At 44.9% G+C, this 27,043-nt stretch overlaps 2 protein-coding genes across 2 annotated transcripts; one reads left to right on the top strand and one right to left on the bottom strand.

The window, feature by feature from the left end:
• The first annotated feature begins 198 nt into the window (after positions 1-198).
• On the top strand, positions 199-12,647 carry tmem110l (transmembrane protein 110, like). The gene is made up of 8 exons (XM_080518417.1): positions 199-579; positions 2,354-2,402; positions 3,462-3,557; positions 3,631-3,752; positions 6,395-6,507; positions 8,597-8,680; positions 8,793-8,924; positions 10,479-12,647. Exons 1-8 carry the CDS (start codon positions 384-386, stop codon positions 10,596-10,598), a joined length of 912 nt encoding a protein of 303 aa, XP_080374543.1. The 5' UTR covers positions 199-383; the 3' UTR covers positions 10,599-12,647.
• A 1,104-nt stretch (positions 12,648-13,751) lies between these two features.
• itih5 (inter-alpha-trypsin inhibitor heavy chain 5) lies at positions 13,752-27,043 on the bottom strand. The gene is made up of 14 exons (XM_080518101.1): positions 26,794-27,043; positions 26,657-26,701; positions 25,991-26,154; positions 25,193-25,294; positions 23,814-24,082; positions 23,524-23,687; positions 22,687-22,803; positions 20,883-21,054; positions 19,752-20,061; positions 17,740-18,404; positions 17,162-17,215; positions 15,378-15,494; positions 14,913-15,290; positions 13,752-14,127 (listed from the first exon to the last, which is right to left on the bottom strand). Exons 1-14 carry the CDS (start codon positions 26,905-26,907, stop codon positions 13,901-13,903), a joined length of 2,898 nt encoding a protein of 965 aa, XP_080374227.1. The 5' UTR covers positions 26,908-27,043; the 3' UTR covers positions 13,752-13,900.

Raw genomic sequence — 27,043 nt, 5'->3', positions numbered from 1 at the left:
GCTGCTTAAAGCGCTTTATAAATAAAGTTGAGTTGAGGTTATGTGACAGGTTGCAGAACGCTAATCCTGCTCGTTTCCGGCCAAGGGGCGTGTGCTTTTATCCTGACAGGACGTCAATCCGGAAGTGCACTTCATGTCGCGCAGCTTTATAACCCGTGTCTTGTTTTTCTTTTCTTCTTCTTCTTCTTGACATAAACATGGATGTGAGTCAGACAATCGAGCTTCTTGTTTACTTTGGCGTCACGGGATGCAGCAGCAGCCGCTGAAGGAACAAAAACCGAACCGAGGACTTTAATCTGCCGGGATTTTCCTCCGTTAATCCCGACGAGCAGGAGGAAGTTGCTGCTTTTTTGTTTGTTGTTTTGTTATCGTCTTTGCCAACTATGGACACGTACGGGTACGGGTACGGCGGGGCGCTGCTGGCGCGGAGGTTCCTGGATAACCCCGACTTCGAGGACGTCAACATGACGGACGTCAACAAGGCGAACCCGCACGGCTGCGACAACGGAGCGCTCACCGACCGCTTCGGCGTGTTGATCCAGGGACTCCTGGGGATCGTCGCCTTCAGCACGCTCATGTGTGGGTACCCGCTGCACCTCCGCACACCTCCTCGCTGGGATTATATAATCCGCACGGCACGGAGATTGTCATCGACGACTCTCGCGTCCACGTGGCGTTTTGTTGATGTTTTGGTTTTTTTCCCGTGCTCCTCGCGCCCAAACCCCGTTGGGGAAACACGCAAATTTGCGCTTTTGCAAGAATGCCCGCGCGTTAAAATATTATTTAGACACCTAACGACTAGCAAAGATTCCGGTTTGAATTCGGGTGTATTAGAAGTCCTGTCAAAATAACTTGTTTTTAAGTATGGACGGTTGTATTGGAGAGACACATTATCTTGCCACGACGACTCGGAGACAAACTCGCACATTTAACGACGTCTCGCGTCTTAAGTACGTAAAAAGTACAAAACACACGTATTCACGTTTTACCCGACGAAAACAAAAACATTTTCACGATTCGGCCCACGTCAAGTATCATAAAGATTTCAGATTTTTTTAAATGCACGTGAGGTTTATTGTTGGTTGTAATCGTAAGTAGCGCCTTATTCCACCTCTTGAAGGTGTTTTCTGATTAAAAACGGCTTAATATACATACATACACACTCCGAATTTTCTAAAATCATCCAAATAACTACAATTTATAATACATTTTATACAGAGTTTATGTTTTTGCCTTCAGACAAGCCAGAAATGTAAATTGCAATATTATAGAACGCAGTGTTGACATGATTTTTTTGCCAGGATTTTTAAGCATCAAAATCTTCATAAAAGCAATGTTTTGCGTAAACTAAACACAGTCCGCTAAAGTTTAAAAGGATGCCTATTTCAGCTAAACTTAAAAAAACATTCAAAGTTAAATACCTTGTAATGTAATTGGTATTGACGTCTTGGACTGTGGTGGCAACCAAAGCTGTGTTTATAAGGTGATTTTACTGTTTACTTCAACCAGCTGAACAAGACACTGCTTGGTGTGTTGAGTGTTTACTCAGACTAAACAATGGCTGTTGACATCCACGAAACTTGTGATTCTGCGGCAGCTGACTGGGAAAATGCTGAGCATCCTCCCCAGGCGGGATATCGTGTGGCTCACGTTTTCTCTTTCAACATTCTTGCTGACACGACAGTGTCTCAATTGAAAAAAAAATAGTTGTGATTCCACATTGAGAGGTCTTCCTCTGGACCGGGTCAGTTTGAGCCCACAGGCCGATTCAGAGCGTGTAAATGACCTTAATATGTCGGTTTGCCTTCATCAAGCGTCCGTGTGGATCAGATCTCGTACACGAATAAGCGTTTTTTTTTTTTTAGAAAGAGCAGAGCGATCGTCGATCCGCCGAATCCCTCGGATCCATGAGCTCTAACCTCCACCCCCCTTCACTCACGAGTGGAGGGATCGATGTCTCCCCTCCCCATGTTTTTCAAAGCTCTTCTGTTATATCGTGTCTCATCGCTGCACTCGTCCGTCTTCCTCAAAGCTATTTTTGGTTGAATTTCCTTCCACTTGCCGTTGCTGCGGCGCTGGAACGAGTCCGATAAGAGCTGGACTTCAGCTTCTGGTAGTTTGTAGACTTTCCCTCAAAACCCAACGTATTTAACGAGATTATCGCGACAAGATCTTTAAAAACAAGGAAGGGTCGCTGAGTCACATTGTCGGAGCCTGCGAGGCGACGAGATAAAGCAACAGAGGAACAATTCATCCCCGAAGCGCGAACACGCCGGGCCTGATCACGATGTGGAAAGAGCAGAGGAAGTGTGTCGGTTGTGTTTCAGCCGCTGGATTTCATGTTTGCTTGCAGTGAAAAGGTTCCGAGAGCCGGCGGGGATCAGACGACCCTGGAGGATCTGGTGAGAACTTCCTCTTTTCTCCTCATCCTCACTCTTTAGATTTTTTTTATCCGTCAAGTTGACGACAAACGCGGAAGACGTGACGGAGGATGGATGGATTAAATGAAAGGAGGGTGGATGAATGGATGACCAGAGGGAATCGTAGATGAGGGATGACTGAATGAAGTGATGGAAGGATGCAGGAGAGACGACATGATGAAGACAATTTATAGAAAGTAGAAAAGCCCAACATATCCACATGAGCAGCAGGTGTGTTTGCGACTGTGGAAAGGAAAAACTCCCCCAACAGGGAGAAACTTTGTAGAAACCAGAGTCAGAGGTGGAGGAATTCTGAGGACCGGTTGGGGTGAAAGGATGGAGAGAGGAGAGGAAAGACAGAGAGAGAGAGAGACTTGGTGGGGAGAAACATACAATACCCTTGTTAGTGCTACATACATTTTTTTTTAATATATATATATATATATATAATACAATAATCACAGTGATCTGAATATTTTCCAACTGCCATGAGATCAAACCAGCCTGAGCAACAACAGAGCAAAAACCACAATAATCACAACAATTATAACAAAAGCAAAAACAAAAGGACACAAAACAAAGAAGAAAAAAAAGAAAAGAAAACAGAACGAACACACACAAAAAAAAACAGGAAGAGAAAAACAACAACAAAAAAAAGCAAATAACTTGATTTTGATCATTAACAGAACAATCTTGTCAATGAGGTGTGTGTGTGTGTGTGTGTGTGTGTGTGTGTGTGTGTGTGTGTGTGTGTGTGTGTGTGTGTGTGTGTGTGTGTGTGTGTGTGTGTGTGTGTGTGTGTGTGTGTGTGTGTGTGTGTGTGTGTGTGTGTGTGTGTGTGTGTGTGTGTGTGTGTGTGTGTGTGCGGTCTGTCCTCTGGATGTGAATGGAACTGAAGAAAATGAATTTGAACGAGGGTCGAGGATGAGTGTGAACGGATGAGGTGAGAGAGTGAATAAGAAAAGGATGTAAAGAGAGGTGAGCGCTCACTCCCCCCCCCCCCCCCCCCCCCAGTGACCCCGGTCTCTTCATCTCCCGCAGGTTCTTCGACACGTCCAAACAGGCCATCGGCGCCCTCTTCATCCACCTGGCCAACGTCTTCCTGTCCACGCTGACCGAAGAGGACCCCTGCTCGCTGTGAGTTCCTGTCGCCACGACGACGGCACCCCCGTCGTCGCCGTCGTCGTTTAACCGCGGCCCGTTCTTCCAGGTACCTGATGAACTTCCTGCTGGACGCCACGCTGGGGATGCTGGTCATCTGGCTCGCCGTCAAGCTGGTGTCCCGCCTGGTGGAGTACAAGGAGTGGACGCTGCTCGTGTTCGGAGAATACGGTGAGACACAACTCGTCTTTTTTTTTTTTCTTTCTATCTTATGCTGTTGGTTCGTCTTCCCGAAAGCAGAAACTTACTTGAACATACTTTCATTGCAAGTATCAAAAAAAAAAAAAAAGAACCAAAGATAAACACAACATATGACTTAAAGCCGGTGCGGGTGCGTTTCGAGCTTGTCGCCACCAGAGGGCGCCGCAGCTTCAACATCCAGCTCCTGCAGCTGAAGAAGAGCTCCACCTCACTTTATCAACCTTTACTGCTCCTCTGTACGGTGGCCCTGAAGTGCAAACCACAACAACAAATGAAAAAACACAACTGCAAATTCAAAAACGCAACACAGATGAAAAAAACACAACAACAAATGAAAAAACACAACAACAAATGAAGAAACAGAACATCAAATGAAAAAACACAACAACAAATGAAGAAACAGAACATCAAATGAAAAAACACAACTGCAAATTCAAAAACACAACAACAACTTGAAAAACACAACACAAATGAAAAAACACAACAACAAATTGAAAAACACAACTTGAAAAACACAACTGCAAATTCAAAAACACAACACAAATGAAAAAACACAACAACAAATTGAAAAACACAACAACAACTTGAAAAACACAACACAAATGAAAAAAACACGACAACAAATGAAAAAAGCTTTTCTGTTTAAGTTACCGTCTTTGTGTTTTTTCAATTTGCAGTTGTGTTTTTCAATTTGTTGTTGTGTTTAGTGATTTGTTGTTGTGGTTTGCACTTCAGGGCCACCGTACCTTTGAGTGAACTGTCACCCAACAGCCACTCTGTCGCTCTTAAAACGTGTTTGAGGTTAAAAAGTGTGTCAAATCCTCCTGTTTTATATACGAACACCACAGCGTTTGTTTGTTTGTTTGTTTATTTCCTGTTTCACAGATAGTAATATAAATGTGGGTTTGTTTGTTTTTTAAGTTGCCAGTTTTATGTTGCTACAGAGAACAGTTTTCTATCCGGTCATTTCTTTCAACAACTTTTGATGATTTATTTATTTATTTGTGGTGATGGTATTGACAACACTTTCACATTCACTTGAATTACATAGTACAGTATTACAAATTCGTTTTATAAATCAGTAATAAGCAGTTTTATAATTGCAACATTTTCTAAAAAGATTTCTGTGTTGAATTGTGACTATTAATAACAATATTACTCATATTTAGCACGCTACATCTTAAAGAATGGAATTAGAGGTGGTCAAATAATTTTACAGTGGGTTTTTTTGGTCATAATTGTTTTGTTAAAATCCACATTTTCATGCCTAAATTGCCTTGATTAAAATATGAAATATCACATATAATAATATATAATTTTACCTTTTGTTTCTCAGACATCACTCAGGCATTATTGTATCAAACAAGGGATTTTTGTATTTTTTTCCCCACCTGCTAGTTTAAGGGTTAAAATCTTTCCTGGGACATTTGAAGAAGAGTAAATCCACAACTCTATAAAGAGAACATGCAAACACTCTTAACTCCGGAGAAATGCCTGTAGAGAAACATCTCTTTTAATTAATTACTTCAATACGGTGGGAAAGTAAAGTTTTCCCAACTGTTTTTTCAAACTTCTGTCATATTCTTGACTGACTTGACGTGAAGTGAAATAATCAGATATTTTTGCTTGGTTCTTTATAATCTTGGCTTCAAAGGGCACACAGATATTTGACTATTTCATATTATTATTATTACAGTTTAGATGCGAGGCCTTCATGAGTGCAGTATCTGTATTGAGGGGAAATGAGAGAAGAAGAAGAAGAAGAAGAAGAACGGTGACTGACGGGAGGAATTAGCCTGTAATAAGACCTTGAAGTGATGATAAGTGCTTTGTTTGTTTCTTTGTTTTCTCTCTTCCCCCCTTTCTCTCCGTCTGCCTGTTAATCTTCCTTCCTCCTTCCTGTCGTAATGACAGGCCGCTTGTCTTTTGTGTCTGCCGCGTCGAGACACCTGAAGACTCAAACCGGGGGGAGGGGGGGGGGGGGGGGGGGGGGCATGAGGCCACTTCAGACGGGCGAACAGATCAACAGTGTTTAGACATTTTTATAAAAGTATTTAAAATATGACTGTGTACGTCAACTTTAAATAAACCCACCTGTTTCAGGGTGATTCTCTAACGGCTCTACACACTGCTGCTTTACCAGTGTCATTAAAAAGAAACTACCGTTTCACAAACAAACTTCTGTTGCCACGGCAGAGTCTGTTACCATGGCAACTGAGCCCGAGCTTAATCCAGCTCTCATCCTGGAAAGGAAAACTCTGAGTTTCCCTCATCCCGCCCCCCTCCCGAGCTGCCTCATTGTAGGCGGGGTCAAAGGGGGGAGGAGCCTACCTTGATTGTGATTGGCTAAACCCCCCGATGACACTATATAGGGTCTGATTGCTGATTGGCTCAACGCATTTTCTAAAACCTGAAACAAGCCAGGGAGCGAGAGGACACACTGTCTTCTCTTCTGGGCCGTCGTTCCAGGCGTGGAGACGATTATCACAAGTTCCCGTGGTCAAAATGTAAATTCCCACCGTTTCCAGCTGCTGTGTTGGTCAGAGGTCCGACTCCATTGTCAAAGGGATTTGAACCTTCACCCCTTGGTTTCCCTGCCCGTGCTCCTGCAGGCGACCCCCCGCAGGCGGCGGCGTGGCTCGGCCAGTGCGGCGTCTACCTGCTCATCATGGTGCTGGAGAAAGGCGTGGTCAGCCTGGTGCTGCTCGTCCCCGGATGGTCCAAAGTAAGATCTTTTGTTAGCGGCCGTTATCGTTGCTAGCGCTTTTTGTTCTGCCGCGCGTTTGCGGTGTCGTTGCGAAAACAAACAACGGCACCCACAAGTGGCCCGACGTGAAAACGACATTGTTTTTTTTCAGTGTTTCTGCCTTTGCCCCGTAAAAGGGAATCGTTTTCAAAACGCTACGTCGTGTAAACGCGAAGCTTTTGTGAAACGTTGTCACGTAAACGACGCCTTAAAGAAACGTACAGTTCCAACGTGAGTCTTTGGACTATTGAGCAGCAGTGTGAACGTAAAGCGACAGCGAAAACGGGGAACCGTAGAAAACAGGAAATTCTAAAAAGGGAAGTAAAAGCCGGTCGATTCTCAGACATTTTCCTAAAAGCTTCATGCCGGAGTTTCTTCCCGACTCAGTTTAAGGTCAAAGTTCAACAACCCGTCGGCTGTAGGATTCAAACTTCCAGTTACAAACTGAACGGAACAATTGGAGATAAACATTAATGCCACATTGTTTATGAGTAAATAAACCAACAACAAAAAAAGCCCCGGGAGAGCAACTTTCCCGTATATATTATAAAAGTTCTCTGCACCATTTCCTCTGTTCTGTCCTGAGAATAAACAAGAGGAAACATGGAAGCGACGCTTCTACACGAAGGAACGTCAGGAAAGCGTCTCGGTTACGTGAAATTGGGTTTCATGGCGAGTTTAACCTCTGAACTGACCGACGGTTTGTTTACTCGTCTCGATTCCCCAGTGGAAGTTTTGTCTCGGCGTTGTTTAGAGGCTTTGTTTAGTTAAGGCTCTTTATCTCCTTCCATTATAAACACAACGTGTTCTATTAAGAGCCAAGTATGTGTCTTTATTTTTTACAGCTCTTTTTTTATTTGATGTGAACATAAACAGTATTATACATATAAAAAAAACAAACAAAAAAAGCGATCCGATGTTGGATATTTTCCAACTTGTGTGACTTGAAAATGAGTTTAAACCAGCGGAGTCAAACATAAAGTGGTTCAGTCGAGTCTTTTGCGATCAGCAAATCACACTGAAAAATAATAATTCCATTTTTTTTTTTTTTTATTTCATACTCGACTTTTCCAAAGAAAAATAAAGAGAAGAATCAATCCGGACTGAGTTTTGTTATTTGTTTATTTATTTATGTATGTATGTCTGTCTTTCTCGCTTTCTCTCTTTCTTTCTTTCTTTCTTTCTCACTTTCTTTCTTTCTTTCTTTCTTTCTTTCTTTTTTTCTTTTTTTCTTTCTTTTTTTTCTTTGTTCTTTCTTTCTTTTTCTTTCTTTCTTTCTTTCTTTTTTTTCTTTCTTTCTTTCTTTCTTTTTTCTTTCTTTCTTTCTTTCTTTTTTTCTTTTCTTTTTTCTTTTTTTCTTTCTTTTTTCTTTCTTTCTTTCTTTCTTTTTTCTTTCTTTTGTTTTTCTTTTGTTCTTTCTTTCTTTTTTCTTCTTTTTGATTTTTTTCTTTCTTTTTTCTTTCTTTCTTTCTTTTTTCTTTTTCTTTTTTCTTTCTTTTTTCTTTTTCTTTTTTCTTTCTTTCTTTCTTTCTTTCTTTTTCTTTCTTTCTTTCTTTCTTTTTTTTCTTTTTTTCTTTCTTTTTTTTCTTTGTTCTTTCTTTCTTTTTCTTTCTTTCTTTCTTTCTTTCTTTTTTTTTTTTCTTTCTTTCTTTTTTTTCTTTCTTTCTTTTTTCTTTCTTTTTTCTTTCTTTCTTTCTTTTTTTCTTTCTTTCTTTCTTTCTTTTTTTCTTTTCTTTTTTCTTTCTTTCTTTCTTTCTTTTTTCTTTCTTTTGTTTTTCTTTTGTTCTTTCTTTCTTTTTTCTTCTTTTTGATTTTTTTCTTTCTTTTTTCTTTCTTTCTTTCTTTTTTCTTTCTTTTTTCTTTTTTCTTTCTTTCTTTCTTTCTTTCTTTCTTTCTTTCTTTCTTTCTTTCTTTCTTTCTTTCTTTCTTTCTACTATATCAACACGGACCACACTTACAACACGACGCGTTTCTTCTTCTCTGTATGTTTCAAAAATCTTTTGTTTGTATTTATATTTGAAGAGGTTGATGTTTGGACATTGACTGAATAAATACCCTTTGTGTTCAGCTGCAGGAGGTGCTGCTCAGCTACATCGCCAACCCTCAGCTGGAGCTGGTGCTCGTCATGCTCATCGTGCCCTTCATCGTCAACGTGAGTCCAACTCCCACAGCCAGATTGGGGGGAGGAGGAGGTGGAGGAGGAGGTGGAGGAGGGTGGGGGTTCATGTTCCTCACGGGAATCCTGTGTGGCTCCTCTGTCGCAGTCCATCATGTTCTGGGTGGTGGACAGCCTGACGATGAGGAAGTACAAGACGATGAAGAGCCTGGACGACTCCTGCGACGGCCCGGCGGAGAAAGCCGACGGTCCTCCCTGGACGAACGGCGAGGAGACGCAGGTGAGGCTCGGCACGCACTGAACAAAACTGAAAAGTTTACATTTGAAGGTCACTATAGGTGTTGTTTTACCGGTCCGCCACACTCCAGATGGACGTCTGTGCTTTTTAAAAAAAAAATTTTTTATATAAGAAATCATGAGACCATCTGCTCTAGAAGTGACTCATCAGCTTATCAAGGGATTGCTCTTGACCCCGTTTGAAAAAAAAAAACAACAAAAAAAACCTTTTTTCCCACCAAGCATCCAGAGCAGTGACCCAGAAGGACGAAAACAAGACACTTAAATGTCCTGGAGGAAGAAAAGAAAAGACTTTAATGTGCATGAAAGTGGCTGCTGAAGGCCGATGTTCCAGTCAGAGACTGGCACCTGTTGTTTTGGGTGGATGAGACACACACACACACACACACACACACACACAGTGGAAGACTCTCAGGGCTCGTCCTCGTTTGAAGGGTTTGAGAGTTGAAAATATGACTGAAATGTGAGAGAATCAGAGAAACGGTTCAAACTGGAACTTAGAGTCAAAATTAGTCCGATTTGTAAAACGAGTTCCAGTGATTGACTTTGTTCAACTTCAATGTACTTGAATCACAAAATAACTAAATTCTTCGTATAATAATTTTTGAACACTTCCAGAATATATGGCTATGATTAACATTTACTGATCCGCAGTTTCTCCAACACGGAAGAGGCTAAAACGTATATGTTTTAATAGGTTATTATCCCCCGCCGTGGCTGATCGGCCCCGAAGGGGGATCTTGAAACAGTCTCCGTACGTCCGTCCGTTCGAACGTTTCTACCTATATCTCGGCAACCCCTGGGCCCACAGTGACCAAACTTCACATGTGGATACATCTCAGAAGGGGAAGGGATACTATGGTGACCTTGACCTAATTTGCATATTAAGTAGGTCACAGGGTCACGAAGTGCTTAAAAACACATTTTGGGCTCTGGAGGCCTAGGTTTTTGAGCTAGGGCTCTGAAATTTTATACACACATGATACACACTCCAGGGATAACCTCCAGTACACCAAGTGACCTGACCTTGACCTTGAAGATTGGTAGGGTCTGAAGTTTGCTCGTCAGGGTTGCACAATACATGTATTTTCATATAAACATTTCTCCTCATTTCTCAGCAGTTCCTGGGCCCACAGTCACCAAACTTCACACATGGACACTCCCCCTGGGGAGAAGGGGCACCATGGTGACCATGACCTAATTTGCATATCAGGTCACAGGGTCACTAAGTGCATAAAAACACCTTTTGGGCTCTGGAGACGTATTTTGACATAGCTTATGAAGAAGACCTTTCAGATTCTACATAATTATCTACTAGGACCCATGGAACACCCTCTAGTGTACCAAGTGTGCTGCCTTAGAGCTGGCTTTGTGAGAAAATAGAAAGCCCTCCGGCGGGGGATTAGCCGAGCAACGGTCTTCTTGTTTCCATGTGGGGATGCAAGGATTGTGGTAACGTGTTCACGTTTTTTTTGGTCCCCTGTTAAAAGTCGGCTCGTCCGTCTGCGATGGCTGATCGACGTTGTTCCTCCGCCAGGTGCTGCTGACGGTGGAGAGCGACACGGAGGAGGCGTCCGAGGGCGACGGGGACGCCGGGCCCGTCCCCGCCGTGCAGTACTCGGGCGGACCGCTCAGGCCCAGCTGGGTGACGGTGTGAATCCCAGGTGACCCAAGCAGCAGGACACACAGCGCGTCCTCGGGTCGCCGTGAACGTGAACACTCGTAACGCACAAGAAACCGCACGATATCCACGGCCTCCCGCTTTGCGACGCGACATCACAGAGGCGTTTAAGTGAGACGGCGCCGGCGGGGGAGGAATCCACGGCGGGTAATGACACGGAGCCAGAGCGATCCCACGTAAATCTGTCGTCTCGCTGCGTCCGGGGACTTTCTGGGCGTCTAAAGAGGCTCATTTATGGCGTATCGTATTCCAAAGAGGAGCAAAAGAAGGTAAAGTACACGGTATAAAGCGCGTTTATTAAAGTGCTCTTTAATGTTCCGGCTTCAAGCGCAGAAGTGTTACTTCTGCTGCGTTCGCCCTCCGGCTCTTTTTAACCACACACGTTGTTTATTCTGAGAATAGTTTGAGTGACGTCTCAAACAAAGGACATTTTCTTTAAGTGTCTGTGTTGATAATGAGGACGTTTGAGTGAAATGTTAGATAAAAAAAAGACCAATTCAAGTGATCAAACTTTAAATCCTTTATCTTTAATGTTGGAAAACAAAATGCTAGTTTTACAAGCTAGAGGCTATTGAATGATTTGTTGTAATAATGTGCCCATAATGTCAGCATTTTGTACAATTTAAATATAAAAAAAGCCAATTTTGTTGAAATTTAGAGAATTTTATAGACCGTTTTTAAATTGGGTCAGAAAACTTCACAAAAAATCAATTTCCAAAAAATGCAGCCTGGTGGTTATGTATCATTCAATTATTGGCTCAGTTACATTTTCATTTTCATTTTTTTTTTTTTTATGATACTTCAAGTCATGCAATCGCTCAAATATGTCACAATAATGGCTTTATTAGATGTAAAAAGACCAAAATTGTTATTTACCATCAAAACCTTGGAAAGATTGGATCGACTGCGTTTGGAAAATTATAATAATGTTTAGAAAAAGCTACAGTTTTCCAGTAAAGTAGTGATGAATCCTGAAAGTCGCAACAATTTGAGAAAACCTTGAAATTCAACTTTTGTGTTTGCCTCGTTCAAGTCGTCTGATTCTGTAAAAAAAAAAAAAAAAAAAAAATCCACATTACTTGAAAAACTCACATTCTACCTTTTTTGTTTGACCGATTTCTTAAACATTCCTGACTGAAGGTAAAGTGGAGACGTTGTGATCATTTTCAGGGTTAATTTTCAAGGTTGATGGTCCAATAGGGGGACGTTTGTGTTCTTGCTTCATGATTGATGGACGAGTTCTGCAGATGATGAACAAAACAGCGACTTTTCAGGATTCTTCCATTTATAGAAGTACTTTTTTCTTTTCCTTTCTTCTTAATAATCTTATATTTTCTTCACAATCATGCCTACACAAGTACTTGTAATTGGACACCAGCCTCTTGAACATATGTGTCTGAAGCAGGATTATTCCTCATAAATTCAGCGAACGTCGGTATTCAACGCTCAAATAAGTTGCATAACATCAGAATATTGTTCAACTTGTAGCAACAAGAAGCATCAATCAAAAGCTCGATCCTCACGAACCACTAAATATCATTTTCTGCTGCTTCTAATCCCAAATATTTACATTTTTCAATGGTATTTAATCTGTAATCTCAAAATATTTGATCTCATAAATGTTGTTTTTGAACCCGAGGTGGTAAGAAAGTGTCTCGCACTTTACCAACTCAAACCCACTCGGTGGGATTGTCGCTTCTTTGCAGGTTACCGCACATTTCTTTTATTTATTCTGTCGCTTTTCTCTTTCTCGACGTGACTTTGTGCGTCGTGGTGCGATCTGTGGTAAAGAGGAGTTTAGTGAGGCTTCGTATTTATGATCACACATTTCCATTTATCTGATGACCGTCATGATTTCAAAGGTCCAACTTTTTCTTTTTTTTCCCAGTATTGTTTTATATTATCATGTATCTTATATGTCATTTTTTTAATAGATCTGTATCAATGGAATACGGGCGGTGTGTAAACTGCCCCCGGTGCTTCTGACCGAATGTATCTGGTTTAATCTGCTCTGAATAAAGATGATTGACACACAAATCTGTAGTTTGGTGTTTGGATTCCTGCGGGGTGGGGGGGTTGGGGGGTTGGGGGGTGTTGGTGGGTGTGGGGGGGTGATGACTGACGGCCTGAGTGGGACGTGGGACCTGGAGCACACCTGTGTGGGCGTGGCCTGCAGCCCTGTGACCTCCACCTGATGACAGGGGAGAGTGTGTGTGAGGGAGTGTGTGTGTGTGTGAGCAGGCCTTGTTTAATGCATGTTGACACAAATGCACACAATTAGAGGAAGTGTGTGTCTGTTTGCTTTTTTTTTTTTCCTTTTTCTTGGTTGGAGCTTCTCGGCATACGCCTCGTACTCCTGGAAAACCGACTTGATTCCCTTTTAACCCTTGATTTAGAACTTTAACTTCCTCATTTCTTCACGTTTTTGCTCATAAAGACCAAAGATAATTAAAAGTTCGTGTGATAAATTGACAGTCATTGGGTGCGACTTTAAGACTTGACGGACAGTTTCTGCTTCAGGATCACGTTTCCCCCCCTTTTGCTTTCACTCATGTTGGTTTAAAATATGATGTCATGTTTAAAACCTGCATGTGAGTCATATTGGGGGGCATTCTTTGCCGACGATCTGCGATATTGATCCCAGTGTAAAACACCAAGTTGGTCTTGAGTAACTCGCTTTGTGGTTTTCAAGTGTCCTTTTTTGCGTTTGACGTCACGTTAAATTATCTTTAACGTGGTAAAACGACATCGCGCCGACTCGAACCACAGATTATAGGCCGGTGAGAAAACTCTCCGGCTCTGAGGCGTTTCTCTGTTGTTTGCATGTTTTCCTCCAAACTCGGGTTAAACTGTGTCTCCAGATGTGTTTGACTGTCGGGTAAACTCTTCATGTTATAACCTGCTTTCACCCAAAGATCCCCTCCGTCGACCTTTGACCCGAAAATGCATCGCACCACATAGAAGGTGGATCTATTTAAAAAGTTTTCCAGTGAGAACATCACAAAAAAAGAGTTTCTGTAGAATGATGAATTACATTTGTGCACAAAATTGGGTTAAAAACAGTTTGAATGTTTTATTTACAATTACAAAATTATTGTAAAAACAACCAAAAAAAAGCAAGTGGAGAAATCACATCATAAAACCATTTAATTTGAATTAGAAATAGTAAAAAAATATATTCAAAGGCAGGTGTATCTCGGCGAGAAGCTGGACTGGGTGTGTGGCAACGGTTTCCAGTGGGATGTTGGGTTCGGCGGCACTCTTGTCTCTCGCTCCCCTCACGCCCCGTTCATCTCGCCCGTGTCGAACATGTGCGCCGCCACGTAGTCCTCGTACCGTCCGTCTATCAGCTTGGCGGCGTTGTTGCGGGCGAACCAGCAGTCCACGCTCTGCGCGCCGCCGTAGATCCTCCGGCTCTTCTTCACCACCGGCACCGAGCGCCGCTTCACCTTCAGCACCGGCGCCGGGAGCTCGGCCAGGCCCACGTCCTCGTACAGGAACTGACCTGGAGCACAGTCAGCGGGATTAAACCTGGAGCAGCTGCCCGGGTGAACACTTCGTCTCGTTTTAATTTTAGTCCCACGCGGTCATTGTCAAAGCTCTTGGCTGAAAATTGTCCTTTTAAAAAGGCACAAACTAAAAATGGTTAAAAAATAAATAAATAACGGGAGACATTGTAATGGAAACTTCACAGATGCAACAGAAGACACAGTTTATGTTCATATATCAAAACTTTCGGAGCCGTTTCTCCCTCATTTTAAAGGTTAAACGTGTTTTGCGGCTTCAGGTAAATTAGATTTGGTGGAAAGTGACGAAAACGTCTCTTTTGGTTCCAAACCTTGCGGAGTCCTCGTATAGAAGTATGGAATTCAACTGAATTTTTACTTCTTTCTCACCAAATGTTTCAGAAACTTTTAAAGTGAAAGCTCCAGCAATGGTGGAAAGAAAAACAAACCTCCCTTTTAACAGGAGGAAACCTGTGGAACCAGAATCCGGAGGAGACTTTCGACTTATTTATCTTGTTTTTATCTCCTGCTTATTTCTAAGTGCCCATGTTCCGTTCTGTGCTTTACTTTATGTCTTATACCCAGATATTTTTATTTCTTACTTTTATTACTATTCTATTGTATTTTATAATATTCGTATGTACCAGTACCTACCTACCTACCTACCTACCTACCTACCTACCAACCAACCAACCATTCAGTCGCACTTGAGATGAGACTATATCTCAAGATGAGCCGATGATATACTTCTCATCCACTGAGGTTTCCGTCCTTGGTCACCTACCGATCAGACCGTGGCAGTTGTGCGAAAGCCCCTTGCTGTTCCCGATGTAGAACCCCAGGTGGTCCCTCTGGTACGGCGCCGGGTTCTTGTACTGATGCAGCAGGATGACGAAGGCGATGTTCCCGCCGACCGTCACGGTCACGTTGGACTTCCCCACGATGGCCACGGAGAGCTCGCCGCTGTCCACCGCCACCGTGGACTGGCAGGGCAGCACCATGCGGTCCCGCCCGTCCAGGATCACCCTCTTGGGGGTCACCTCGATGTAGGCGCGCCGGGGCCGGTCCACCACCACCACCACGGTGCTGAAGTAGGTGCGCTGCTGCTTGTGGCTGCCCGCCGGAGCCGGGGCGCCCACGAGCTTCCCGTTGACGGTCACGCCTTGAGGTCGGAGACACACGCCACGCGGGTCAGAAGGGTTGAAACGACGGCGGTCACACGGGAGCCGGGGGCCGTTTTGAGGCTCACCTGAGTACTTGTGGTCGGAGACGAGGCGAAGGACGTGTCCCGGCTCACCGTTGATGTTGAAGCACACGGTCAGCTTGCTGAGAGGAATCTCCACCACGAAGTGAGGGTCGCCGTCGGCTGGAAACAGACGGAGTCTTAAAGCAGTGTTTTTCAACCACTGCGCCGCGGCACACTGGTGTTTCCGCGAGATCTCGTCAGGTGAGCCGTGGGGAATGATCCAATTTCCAATTTTTTTCTAAAAATCATTTGCTCTCACAGCCGCTGTCAGCTGTGAGAGCAGTGTGAAGAGTAATCATGTATAAATACTCCACCACTAGATGGCAGCACGGAACTTTGCCGGTGAAATCGAAACTGACAGACGTCAGTGTGGTTAATCTCCACCTCCTGCTACCATCTTGTATCAAAGTACTGTGTCAGTGACAGTGATGGAGAAGTTTTTGAAAAGGAAGAATGTGAACCAGGTTCTCAGCTCTTCATCCATCAGGTCCAGGTTTCACACTGACGGAGTCACTATTAAAAAAAGACATTGGGAAATACTTTTTTCTGTAATTAATTGATTCATGTTGATAAAGCATTGATGAGAATGACTTTATATTGTTAATAGAGGCTACAGAGTTTCACATTTTAACATTTTCGGGTGGTGGTGGTGTGCCTCGAGAGTTTTCCAAAGAAAAAAATGTGCCTTGGCTCAAAAAAGGTTGAAAAACACTGTCTTCTCCTCGACGAGACTAATGGCCCGTTCGGAACGTAACACTACTGTCAAATAGTCGAAATAACTTTGGCTCTTTGAAAGGACATGGAGCAATTAGAGAGATTAACCCTTAGGCTAACGTAGGGGTGGCAAACATTTTAGTTGAGGGGTCACACTCAGTCCAAACTCACCCTGGTAAGACGGTGCGAAAATAACCTTTAGATTTAAACTGCGAAATTTGTCTTTTTTTTTTTGTGGCATGATGCGTTATGAAAATGTTGATATTTTCACAAAATCTAACTAATTACTGCAGAAAATGACCAGACTGGAGCCTCTTGCCGGACGGGTCATGTGTTGGACACCTCTGGGTTAACCAGGCTGAATAATGTCGGCTCAAACGAGTCTAAACACTGCAAGACGGGTCGCCCATATGTAACATATCCACACCAAACTTTAGAAGAAAATAACTTCAAATTAGTAAACTTATCTGTCCATGCAGCAAGTAAATTACACTTGATTTTTAAATCTCAAATTTGAGATTCTAGTGTAACATCAAGGACTAATGTAGGATTTTGGTTCTCGCTGGAGCTCCAGTCGTCGGGCCGGTGAGAACCGGAGCTGAACATGAGAGGCGCTGGCGGAGTGGCCCTAATGACGGGGCCATTAGTCCTCACTAACTGCGTTTGATGGCTCCCCTCTCTTTACTGTAACGCAAACATCCACCTCCCCGGCTCCCCCGCTCCATTAGCCGGCGCTTTTCCTGCCCGCCAACACGCACTCGCATGTTCAAAGCGCCACGTCGCGCCGCCGCTGGTATTTCAATTAGACCCCTGCGCCGTTGTGTTCCTCCTCGCAGGCAGGAATCCCTGAGACTTCCCTCCGTCGCCGAGCGTCTGACCGACGTCCAAATTACAGGCCGAGCAGAGAGAGAGAGAGAGAGAGAGAGAGAGACTACTGTACATTCACCCCCTCCACACTTTCAAGTTTTACTACGGAGCGTTGGAAGTGCCGCTGGCTTGCGACCGAGCTGCAGGTTCAGATGACGCTGGAAAGGGCGAAACCTCCACATGAGGCGGAGGGATGGTGGAGTCACCTGACGTTTTGGAGACGGTGATGGATTTCTTGGCCGGTCTCCTCGCCACCTTTCCTGCACAGAGGAGAACATGGCCACACGTTTACTGTCGACTGTCTTCAAGTAACCCCAAGAGCAGCGGGAGTACTTTCCTCGATACGGCAGGAAGGTTTAGTTCGCTTTTGATGGTTGATTTTTGAGGTGTTTTTGGTCTCTTTTGGAAAAAGTTACTCAGAACAGTTATGACCGTGACACCGAGGCTCCGATTACAACATTTTCAAGTGAAAACCGAATACTTCCGTTGCATTCTGGGTATTTGTTTACACAACAACGGGGATCGGAGCCAGTTTCACTTGAAATGTCGTTTCGTAAACGGAGCCTGAAACTGAGGCCAAATTAGCTTTTGATGCTTTTCGCAGCTTGAAAAACCTTTCGGAGCGACTCGTCCAACGAAACTCGTGTTTGCGTATTACAGAAGCGTAAAGAAACAGTCTGATACACAAGGAGTCAAGTTTGCGTGACCGTTTGGTCCCGGTTAGGATGGTCAGAACTTCCAGCTCTGCTCATGTGGAGAGTCGGACTCTTTGGCCAAACCTCACCGACTGAGTTTCTCGAAGACGACGTCTGGCCGCTCGGCTGCCCGTCGACTTGTTTGTCCGTGTCGTCGTCTGCGTCGGCCGGCAGCCCGTTGGCGACCTCCTCTTCAGGCGGGTTCGTTGGGGCCGGCGCCATGCTGCCGTCGGCCAGAACTCTGGGTTTGTCCACCTCCAGCTTGGTGAGCGGCGTGAGGAAGTGGTAGGTCAGGGACACGTTGGTGGCCCGCCGGACGTGTTCCTCCCTCTCCTTGCTGGTTTGACTGCGGAGCCGCGACTTCAGCCCGTCCTTGACGCTCAGGAAACCCCACAGTCGTTCCACGAAGTCCTCGGCGATGGACGTCAGGGCACCGCCCAGCACCTGGCTCACGCCCGAGGACGGCCCGCCGGCCGCCGCGGCCGCCGTGGCCGCCTTCACGTGCTTCTCCGTCTCGATCCGTCGGCGCCGCAGCGGCACGTCGGTCTCCAGCAGGATGTTCTTGTCGTTGTTGCTGGCGGTGACCTGGACGTGGAGCGACTCCGCCCTGCGGTCCGTCAGCTTCCCGGCGACGACGATCTCGGAGCCGTTGAAGTAGTTGGCGAAGAGGTGCTGAGTGACGTACTGGACCGAGTCCTCGGTGTAGTTGATTCTGATGTCGGACAGCAGAGGAGTTCCGATCTCGTCGTAGAACCTGGAAGAAACCACAACGGCGCTCGGTTTCAGCTTTCGTCGGCAAAAACGTAATCGTCTGACTGAACAGACGAGAGATTAGTGCTGCTTGTGAAGGATTTTTAGAACTTATGTAGATTTTTAAACTTCGCACGTATCTAAAATATCCAAAAAGGGTTCTTGAAATTGTCTCGTCTAAAATAATATTTCTCAGGTTTACATGCAAAAATTAGATGAAAGCCTAAAAATAGGTGAATAACCGTTTTATTTAGGATATGAGCTTGAAGAAATGTATGTTTTGTTTTGACTAAATATCCAAATAGTCATCAAACACCAACCAGACTCATTATTTGTCTTGTAGATTTCAACAAATCTGCTGTTTATCCAAAAAGTAACCTTCCGGCTGCATGTTGAAACCCTTTAGGGTGTGTGTGTGTGTGTGTGTGTGTGTGTGTGTGTGTGTGTGTGTTGAGTTCTGGGCCGTGCCCTTGTTGTCACGCCGGGGTAAACCTCCTCACCTCTCCACCGGCTGTTTGCTCAGGCAGGACCGGGGCTATTATCTGCTAACCCCGGTTTCACAACGCACACACACACACACACACACACACACACACACACACACACACACACACACACACACACACACACACACACACACACACACACATTCCTGCCCGCTGAACAAACACCTTGTGTGTCTGAGTGCAGGAGAAACAAGGGAGAGAGGCTTGTGTGTGATGGGTAAAAAAAAAAAGCAGGTAAAGGAGAGAAAGAGTGTGTGTGTGAGTGTGTGTGTCTGTGTGTGTGGGGGGGGGGCTCTGATTAAAGATGTCTGTTGTCAGCACCGTCACATTTACAGTCTTCGTTCCCTCGCAGCTCGACGAGAGACGGACGGACGTCACAGAGAAGCAGAATTAGAAACACTAATCGTCTCAATCATTCCTCACTCTTGTAAAAAAAAACTGATGAGTTTTTAGGTGGAATTTTCAAAGTAAGTTGCTTTACCGTATTTTCTGCACTGAAACTCCCACTTGTGAAAAGTGCATCATGAAGGGTTCGGGTGAATAGACATTTGTCTCTCAAGTGCAAGTTCAGCTTTTAATCGACGATTGGAATTCTTTGTAACGTTCATCACGGGAAGTTCCTCCCTGTTTTCCCTCATCAGTTTCTCACACACTCTGAATTTAGCATTTTTAGTGTAGATTGAAAGAGAGCTCTTTTTTTCAAATCCTGTAGGTTACTGTAGCAGCTTTCTGTTGTCATCCAGTGACATCTAGTGGCCACAGACGGTATGTATGCATATTCTCATTAACAAACAAAGTTCATGCCCACTGACCAGCCAACAAAAAAAGGTTGACGGCAGCCTCACCCTTTGAGCATGGCGCTGGCGTTGGACTCCTCGCCGATGCGCCTCGTCATGCCGCAGTTCTCCAGGGCCATGCGCTCCAGCAGCCGGTAGTCCACGTCGTTCCCGATCCCGATGGTGAAGATGCAGAACTTCTCCTGCACGGCGGCGCGAGTGTTTCCCAGGATGACCGGCGGCTGCTTCTCCCCCACGGTGGGCTGGCCGTCCGTCAGGAAGATGATGAGCGAGACGCTGTTGGGGTTGGCGCCGGGGCCCGACAGGTAGTCGCGCAGCAGCGAGGAGCCCGTCTGGATCGCCCCGTCGATGTTGGTCCCTGCAGGTCAGTGGGAGTTAGAAGTCGTACCGACGTCCCTACAGATGTGGAGAAATCTACAGCGTTTGACCTTTTAGCCGCTCAGAGCTGAAATGTATAGAGACGACATTCATTGTTTCTACTTTAAACCGAACAAAGAGTTGTCATTAGTATACTCCAAGCCTTCACGGAGCCCCGTTACTATTTCACTAAACTCCTGTCTACTGGAGGACGAGAGCCTCGTTGAGCCCTAAATATTTAAACTAGAAGGTTTACGTTGATCATCTCATCTAATGTGATTAAAGTCTCCAATTAATGTTTAATAGTTTATCAAACTGACACAGCTTCTTCCTCCTCTAACGTCAGATTATAGAGCATCTTCCTCCTCTAACACCAGATTATAGAGCATCTTCCGCCTCTAACACCAGATTATAGAGCATCTTCCTCCTCTAACACCAGATTATAGAGCATCTTCCGCCTCTAACACCAGATTATAGAGCATCTTCCTCCTCTAACACCAGATTATAGAGCATCTTCCTCCTCTAACGTCAGATTATAGAGGCTCTTCCTCGTCTAACGTCATATTATAGAGCACCTTCCACCTCTAACAACAGATTATAGAGCATCTTCCTCCTCTAACATCAGATTATAGAGCATCTTCCTCCTCTAACACCAGATTATAGAGCATCCTCTCCCAGTTAACTGAGTTAGATTATTCCACTTAATCAGGTAATTTCCAGTGCAACTCGTCGTCTTTTGTTTTCACAAACTACGAAAGTAACTGGTACTTAATAATTACTACCTAATCTTGAGTATCTCTCCGGACACTCGTAGCGCCTCACCTCCGTTGGCGGTGAGCCGGAGAATGAACCTCTTGGCGTCGCTCACGTGGTCGGCGGTGGCCTGCACCAGGCCGTCCGGCTTCCACACTTTGATCTTGTTGGAGAAGCTGATGAAGTTGAAGTGATCTTGGTAGCGCAGATCCCTCAGGATGGTGAACAGCGCCTCCTGAGTCTGGGGGGAGTTCAGACAGAGAGACGTAATTCAACGTCGTCGCGAGACACGCTGACGCACGTATTTGATCTTTGTCACTTCAAAGCTCGTTTATCCTTTGTCAAACGGTGACCAGTCTCCTGTCGACAACATCTCAGCTGGTCGCTATGATATGATCAGAGTAGCTAACGTATCGCACGCTTTGGACTCAGTCGACGGTATTCACACTAATAATAGTTTTGTTTGTAAATTTCACTTGAAGCATATCGTTCACCCACATGCTGTAACTATCTGCATTTCATTTAATCTAAAGTATTATCCAGATTATGACTCAGTAATCTCACTTTCACTGTATTTTACACCACAAGGTTTCAATAAAGTTGACCTTTTGTTTTTCGACATTTTCAGTAGTAACTGTTTGGTTTTACGAAAATATTGACTTTATTTTTTAATCGTATACTCGAAAAGAACATTTTACAAAGTTTATATCCGGACTATAACATGTCAAGTCAACAAATCATCATCATTCAAGTATAGAGAAAAACAATAACAAGAAACATTTGCACGTCGTTACCGTAGCGACGCAAATACACTGACTAGGAGTTATTACGGGATGGAAAAAGTGATTTATTCAGCACAGATCAAGAGAGAGATGAGAAACACAAAGATGCAAACTGAACACTGTGTGTTTTCTGCCTTTTAAAAGTCAAAGCAGTGACTTCACCTCCTCCTGAGCGTGGGTGCGATATCTAATTTGTTGCTCGGGGGGGGGTTCATAATGTCGATATGGGCCGTCGGCTGCAGGGGTCAGGCCCGCCGGCTGACCCACACTGAAGCCCTCCATTGTGAAGCGGCGTCCAAACACACTTGTTGTTCTGTTCTGGGCCGCGGCGGGCGGCGGGGGGTGGATGGAGAGAAGTTCCATTACCCCAGAGAAAGTGACCTTCCTCCCTCACAGCGCGGCCTTGTGCCGCGTGTTTCCACTCCTCAAAGATCTGTTTTTCACTCCTCTGCTGCGAGAGACGGAGTCTGGATCGCCCTGCTTCGCTCTGACGGAGGAAAAGGTCTGGTGTTGATATTCCACGAGTGGGAGTGAGGTGGAGGATCGTGTTTCTTCTACAGGGCTGCTATTGAAATTCATTCAGGATAATAAAAAAAAATGTGGGGGGGGAAATTACTTTAGACCGTCCCCCAAAAGTGATGTGATTTCCTCTCCTGGGGGAAGAGTTCAGGAAGAGGTTTAATGTCCTGCTCCGGCCCTGGAATGATGGTTACAGGAGATACGAGCAGCTCACATCAGGGTCAACATCTAATCTCAAGTGAGGAATTTGGAGAAAAGAAATGAAAAACGACAGATCAACACCTGTGGGGGTTTTTTTTTCTTCTCCCCCCCCCAATGAAAACGGAATACTGGTTTAATCATTATAAGACAATTGTCTGATATTTAACCTGATATCATAGAGCTTCTTCCTCTTCTAACGTCCACATGACGCAGGATTAAACTACTAATAGTTTCAGTAACTTGCACGTTTGCTGTCTTAAATCCTGGTTCTGGTTTCTTCCTGGTAAAATAGTTGTGTTTTTTTTCTCTCACTCCACTTGTGGAACTGTACGAAGAATCAAACGCATCCGGTGAGACTTTCTTTGTTCTACCTGTTTGATCTTGGTTCCCGTCATGGAGCCGCTGGTGTCGATCACAAACACGACGTTCTTGGGCACGACGGGCAAATCTTTAGGGGCGAAGTAGTGGACAAAATGTCCATTTAAAACCTGGTGGGGAGAGAGAGAGAGAGAGAGAGAGGGGGGGTGGGAGGGATAAAGCAAATGAGCAACAGAGAGAGCAAGTAAGAGAGAGGGAAAGAGACGGAGGGAGAGAGAAGGTGAGAGAGGTACAGTGAGAAGAGCGGGGGAAGAGGTAAAGGCAGTGAGAGAGAGAGCAAGGTCAAATAGAGAAAGAGAGAGAGGATAGAGGGAGAGAAAGAGGGGGGCAGAGAGAAAGATGTGAAGAGTGAGAGAGAAGTAGAGAGGTAGAGATAAAGGGAGGTAAAGGGAGCGAGAGAGAGAGAGAGAGAGAGAGGGACAGAGAGAGGTAAAGGTAGAGAGAGAGAGAGAGAGAGAGGGACAGAGAGAGAGAGGTAAAGGTAGAGAGAGGTAGAGAGGTAGGTAAAGGTAGAGAGAGGTAGAGAGAGAGAGGTATGTGAATTTCTCTTGGAGATCATTAAAGTATTTATCTATCTATCTATCTATCTAGGTAGAGAGAGGTAGATAGGTAGAGAGAGGTAAAGGTAGAGGTAGAGAGAGGTAGAGAGAGGTAGAGAGAGGTAGAGAGAGAGAGGTTCAGGACTTAGAGGACAGTTGCAGAGTTGCTCTGAAGACAGACGGAGGAGTTTGGCAGCAGGCCAGAGAGACATAAACGTCCACCAGGTGGACGGAAAACCTCCACATCCCAGGAAGAGCCGCTCGTCCCGGAGAGCGTCTCTCCCCCCTCACCTGGATGTCCCCGATGCCCATGTCCCTCTGGACGTCGTAGCGGATCACGAAGTCCCCCAGCACGCCGCTGGTGGTGATCTTGGCCTGCTGCACGATGTTGGGGCTGAAGGAGATCCTGCAGACGTTCCCCTCCTGCTTGACGACGGTGGTGGCGGGGAGCCGGGCTGCGGCGCAGAGACAGGAAGTGTTTTTTTTTTTTTTTATCAAGCTGGACCGAGAACCGACACGATTCCCCCCCCCCCCCCCCCCCCCCCGGACGGAGGCGTCTCTCAGCGCCGCGGGCCACCGACCTGCCGACCTGGCGGCCGCGGTCGCGGTCCCGGCGTTGCTCCTCCCGTTGCGCAGCGGCAGCACCTCCAGGCCGGCGATGGGCGAGTGGTCCACCACGGTGACCTCCAGGCTGAGGCGGCTCACCAGCTGCAGCGGCCGCAGGCTGGTCAGGTGCTCGTAGCGGCCCAGGCGGCGCTGCAGGAGCTGCTCGTAGGTGAGCAGGAAGACGGCGCGGTTCCGACCCGGGATGCTCGCCTCCATCCTGAACACCTCCACCTCGGCCTCCGGGCTGCAGGGAGGGGGGGGGGGGGGGACAGGGCCGACTGAAGACTCAGAGACAACTGGGGGGGGGGACATTCTCAACAATCCCATTGATAAGAGACGCTTGCAAGAATTACCTGAGTAACTTTTTAGTTCCTTTTACCCACATGGAAAGAACCTATATGAGGACATATGTGCATGTATGAAACCTACAAGCAGTTTATATGCACATATATGCTGCATATATGCATATATATGCCACATAAAGGCAAAATTGAGGTGCATATATGTAAATATACAGGCCATATAGGTCTCCTGTACTGCTTCTTTAATTCCACATATATATAACCCATGTCTCACTTTGACAACTGTCATACATTATCAAGGCAATAACTACGAACTAACTAAAAAACAATTATGTAAGAAGAACATATAGGTGCATATATGCACACATATATACGTGCATATATGTACCTATATAGGTGCCTGTATGCACGTATATGTGCATTTATGTACATATAATATAGGAAAATGGCCAATTTTATATATGTCACATCTATTAAAAACCTATATCAAACCCTATATTAAAACACATACGTTTATATAAGTTCTTTCCATGTGGGTGAACTGGAAAGTTACTGTTAAAAGTTCAATATTTTAAGTGTAATTTCAAATATGTTCAACAGAGTAACTGAAAGTTATATTGGAGGTGGGAAGATGTGCAATCAGGCAAAAAAAAAAAAAAAAAGGTCAAATCCCCTCAATTGTGTTTTAAATAGTCGGAAAATGTGATATTTGTGTCAAAATGTAAGTTTGTAAGTATGTTTTTTAACAATAAAACGACTTGAGCACATCTGTACTGTCAGAGTTGATGCGAGTTGTGATTTCGTCTCTGTGACACTTAATGTCATCTCAGTTCGTCTGAATCACTAAATGTCACCGAACGACGGCTGGAAACATCCTGAAGTCACTGCTGAGGGTTTTTTAACGTGACGAGCCGGTCGCCTTCAGACGCTGGCCCATCGATCTGTGTTTGCACAACAGAAACCCTCGGAGGGAGGGAGGGAGGGAGGGAGTGTGTAATTAGGGGGGGGGCCTGAGACTGGGGACACACACACACACACACACACGCAGTTACCTTGCACCACCTGCCTCTTTGTTCGTCTGCCGGCCGTTCTCCTGTTTGACCCTCCTCTGCTTGGGCCTGACCTCGCTCTGGTAGACACGCCCTCCGACGATCCTGGTTCACGGGGTCAAAGGTGACGGATTAGAACTATTCAGGACCACCTATTGTCGCTCTTCATCTAACCCCCCCCCCCCCCCCCCCCCCCCCACTCAACCTCCTCCCTCCAATGCCGGACAAAGCGTAGAATTTGTCCCGTTGTTGCACATTTATGGCGACCAGTGTGTGTCTCCACGTCTTAATTGCAGTATAAAAAGTTGTCTCCTCGCTCCGTAGCAACCGGGGGCCATCATAAATCCTCAAAGCCATTAAATCCTCTTGCAGGCCTCCTTCAAATGCCACACAAATCCACTTAAACTGCACACATTTTCCTGCAAATTGCTTACAAATTGCTTCTTTTTGTTCTTCGTTTTTTTTTTAAAGAAAAAAAAACACAAACACAAACACCTCACTTGATGTTTCATCCGTTTTGTTTGTGTTCTTACTGATTTGATACGGTATTTATGGTGTTGTAATGTTTTTGTGTAGATATTCTGTTTCATAATTGAAGATATTGATCTAACTGGAGTCCTCAGATCCACCTGAGAGGCTCAAGCTCATTACAGAAATGAAGATAATCCAAAGAAAATAATAATAATAATAATAATAATGGCTTCAATGTTTCAATTGTGTTCTCTTTCTTCCTAAATCGTGTTTGTATTCCTAACAAGAGATTGAATGTTCTGTGATGGATTCGGCTTCAGGGGTTCTTACATGGTGAAGTTGGAGACGAAGGCGTCGGCGGGGATCTGGAAGTGGAAGACGCCGGTGGAGGCGGCGGAGTGCCGGTTGAGCATGGCGCAGTACACCGCGGTGAAAGCGTAGCGGGAGATGATGGTGGTTTTGATGGAGAGCTCCTGGATGTGAGGTTTGGTTTCCTGCGAATTATAGTGATGCAAACCACCAAGGCTGCATTTATCAACACCCTAAATATAACCTCGGAGCACGAGACGCGCCTCTGGCACCGGTTTTACGCAGCGCCGCTGCGCGCACGGGTGATTTCCTCATTTGAACCCAAATGACTCATTCAAAGCGCAAAAAGCTGAACTTGTCCGCCGACAACACAATAAATCCGCAGCCAGAGGAATTTATTCCCATGAGCGCATTGCGGATACTCTGGCACATCTGCGCGCTTGGCGGGTCTCCTGTGCGTCACGCCCAAAAGCGCGCACGAATCCATATTGACAACATCAACTTTTATTAACACAAAAGTAGGTCAGGCATTCAAAGCTGACGTATTTTCCACATTTAAATTGCATTTTCTTTAAGTTTCTAATCACGTCCCGAACGATTAATTCATATTTGATCAATTCCACTAAAATAAACATTTATGCAAACAAAGTCAATGTCTCAATCTGAATTAAACGTAAAATCAATTACCTTGGATAACATAGTCTTCACCTGCCGCGGGACCCTTCGCGGAGCCTGCAGAGACGAACGTGACAATAACAACTTTATCTAAATACCTTGAATGCGCAAAATCAGAATGTGAAATAAAATAAAAAATAAAATCGTACAATGTCCAAATCGAAGTCTGTCAAGTCAAAGTCAATGTCGTCTTCCAGCAGGGGATCCTCCAGCTGCCCCAAGGCGCCCACACTGAAAACCACCAGCAGAGTCCAGAGCAGCATCTTGTAGTTGGTTTTTCTCAATTTAAACTCCTTAAAAAGGTAAACTGGACATGTTTATGTTTTCTTCTTCTTCTTCTTTTCTTTTCTTTTCCAGCGTGCAGCTTCTCCGAGTCTGGATCTTGAATCTGTGTCCTGG

This window comes from Blennius ocellaris, assembly GCF_963422515.1.
Source record: "Blennius ocellaris genome assembly, chromosome: 22".
NCBI classification, from domain to species: Eukaryota; Metazoa; Chordata; class Actinopteri; order Blenniiformes; family Blenniidae; genus Blennius; species Blennius ocellaris.
The sequence above is the reverse complement of the archived record's forward strand: the minus strand, read 5'-3'. Positions and strand labels throughout refer to the sequence as shown.

Excerpts from the sequence above, each read along its gene's own strand:
- tmem110l (XM_080518417.1), top strand. The coding sequence starts at position 384 with ATGGACACGTACGGGTACGGGTACGGCGGGGCGCTGCTGGCGCGGAGG. Across the intron at positions 3,558-3,630 it reads GAAGAGGACCCCTGCTCGCT|GTACCTGATGAACTTCCTGC; the intron begins GTGAGTTCCTGT and ends CCGTTCTTCCAG. Across the intron at positions 3,753-6,394 it reads GCTCGTGTTCGGAGAATACG|GCGACCCCCCGCAGGCGGCG; the intron begins GTGAGACACAAC and ends GTGCTCCTGCAG.
- itih5 (XM_080518101.1), bottom strand. The coding sequence starts at position 26,907 with ATGCTGCTCTGGACTCTGCTGGTGGTTTTCAGTGTGGGCGCCTTGGGG. Across the intron at positions 26,702-26,793 it reads CAGACTTCGATTTGGACATT|GCTCCGCGAAGGGTCCCGCG; the intron begins GTACGATTTTAT and ends TCGTCTCTGCAG. Across the intron at positions 22,804-23,523 it reads TGGGCATCGGGGACATCCAG|GTTTTAAATGGACATTTTGT; the intron begins GTGAGGGGGGAG and ends TCTCCCCACCAG.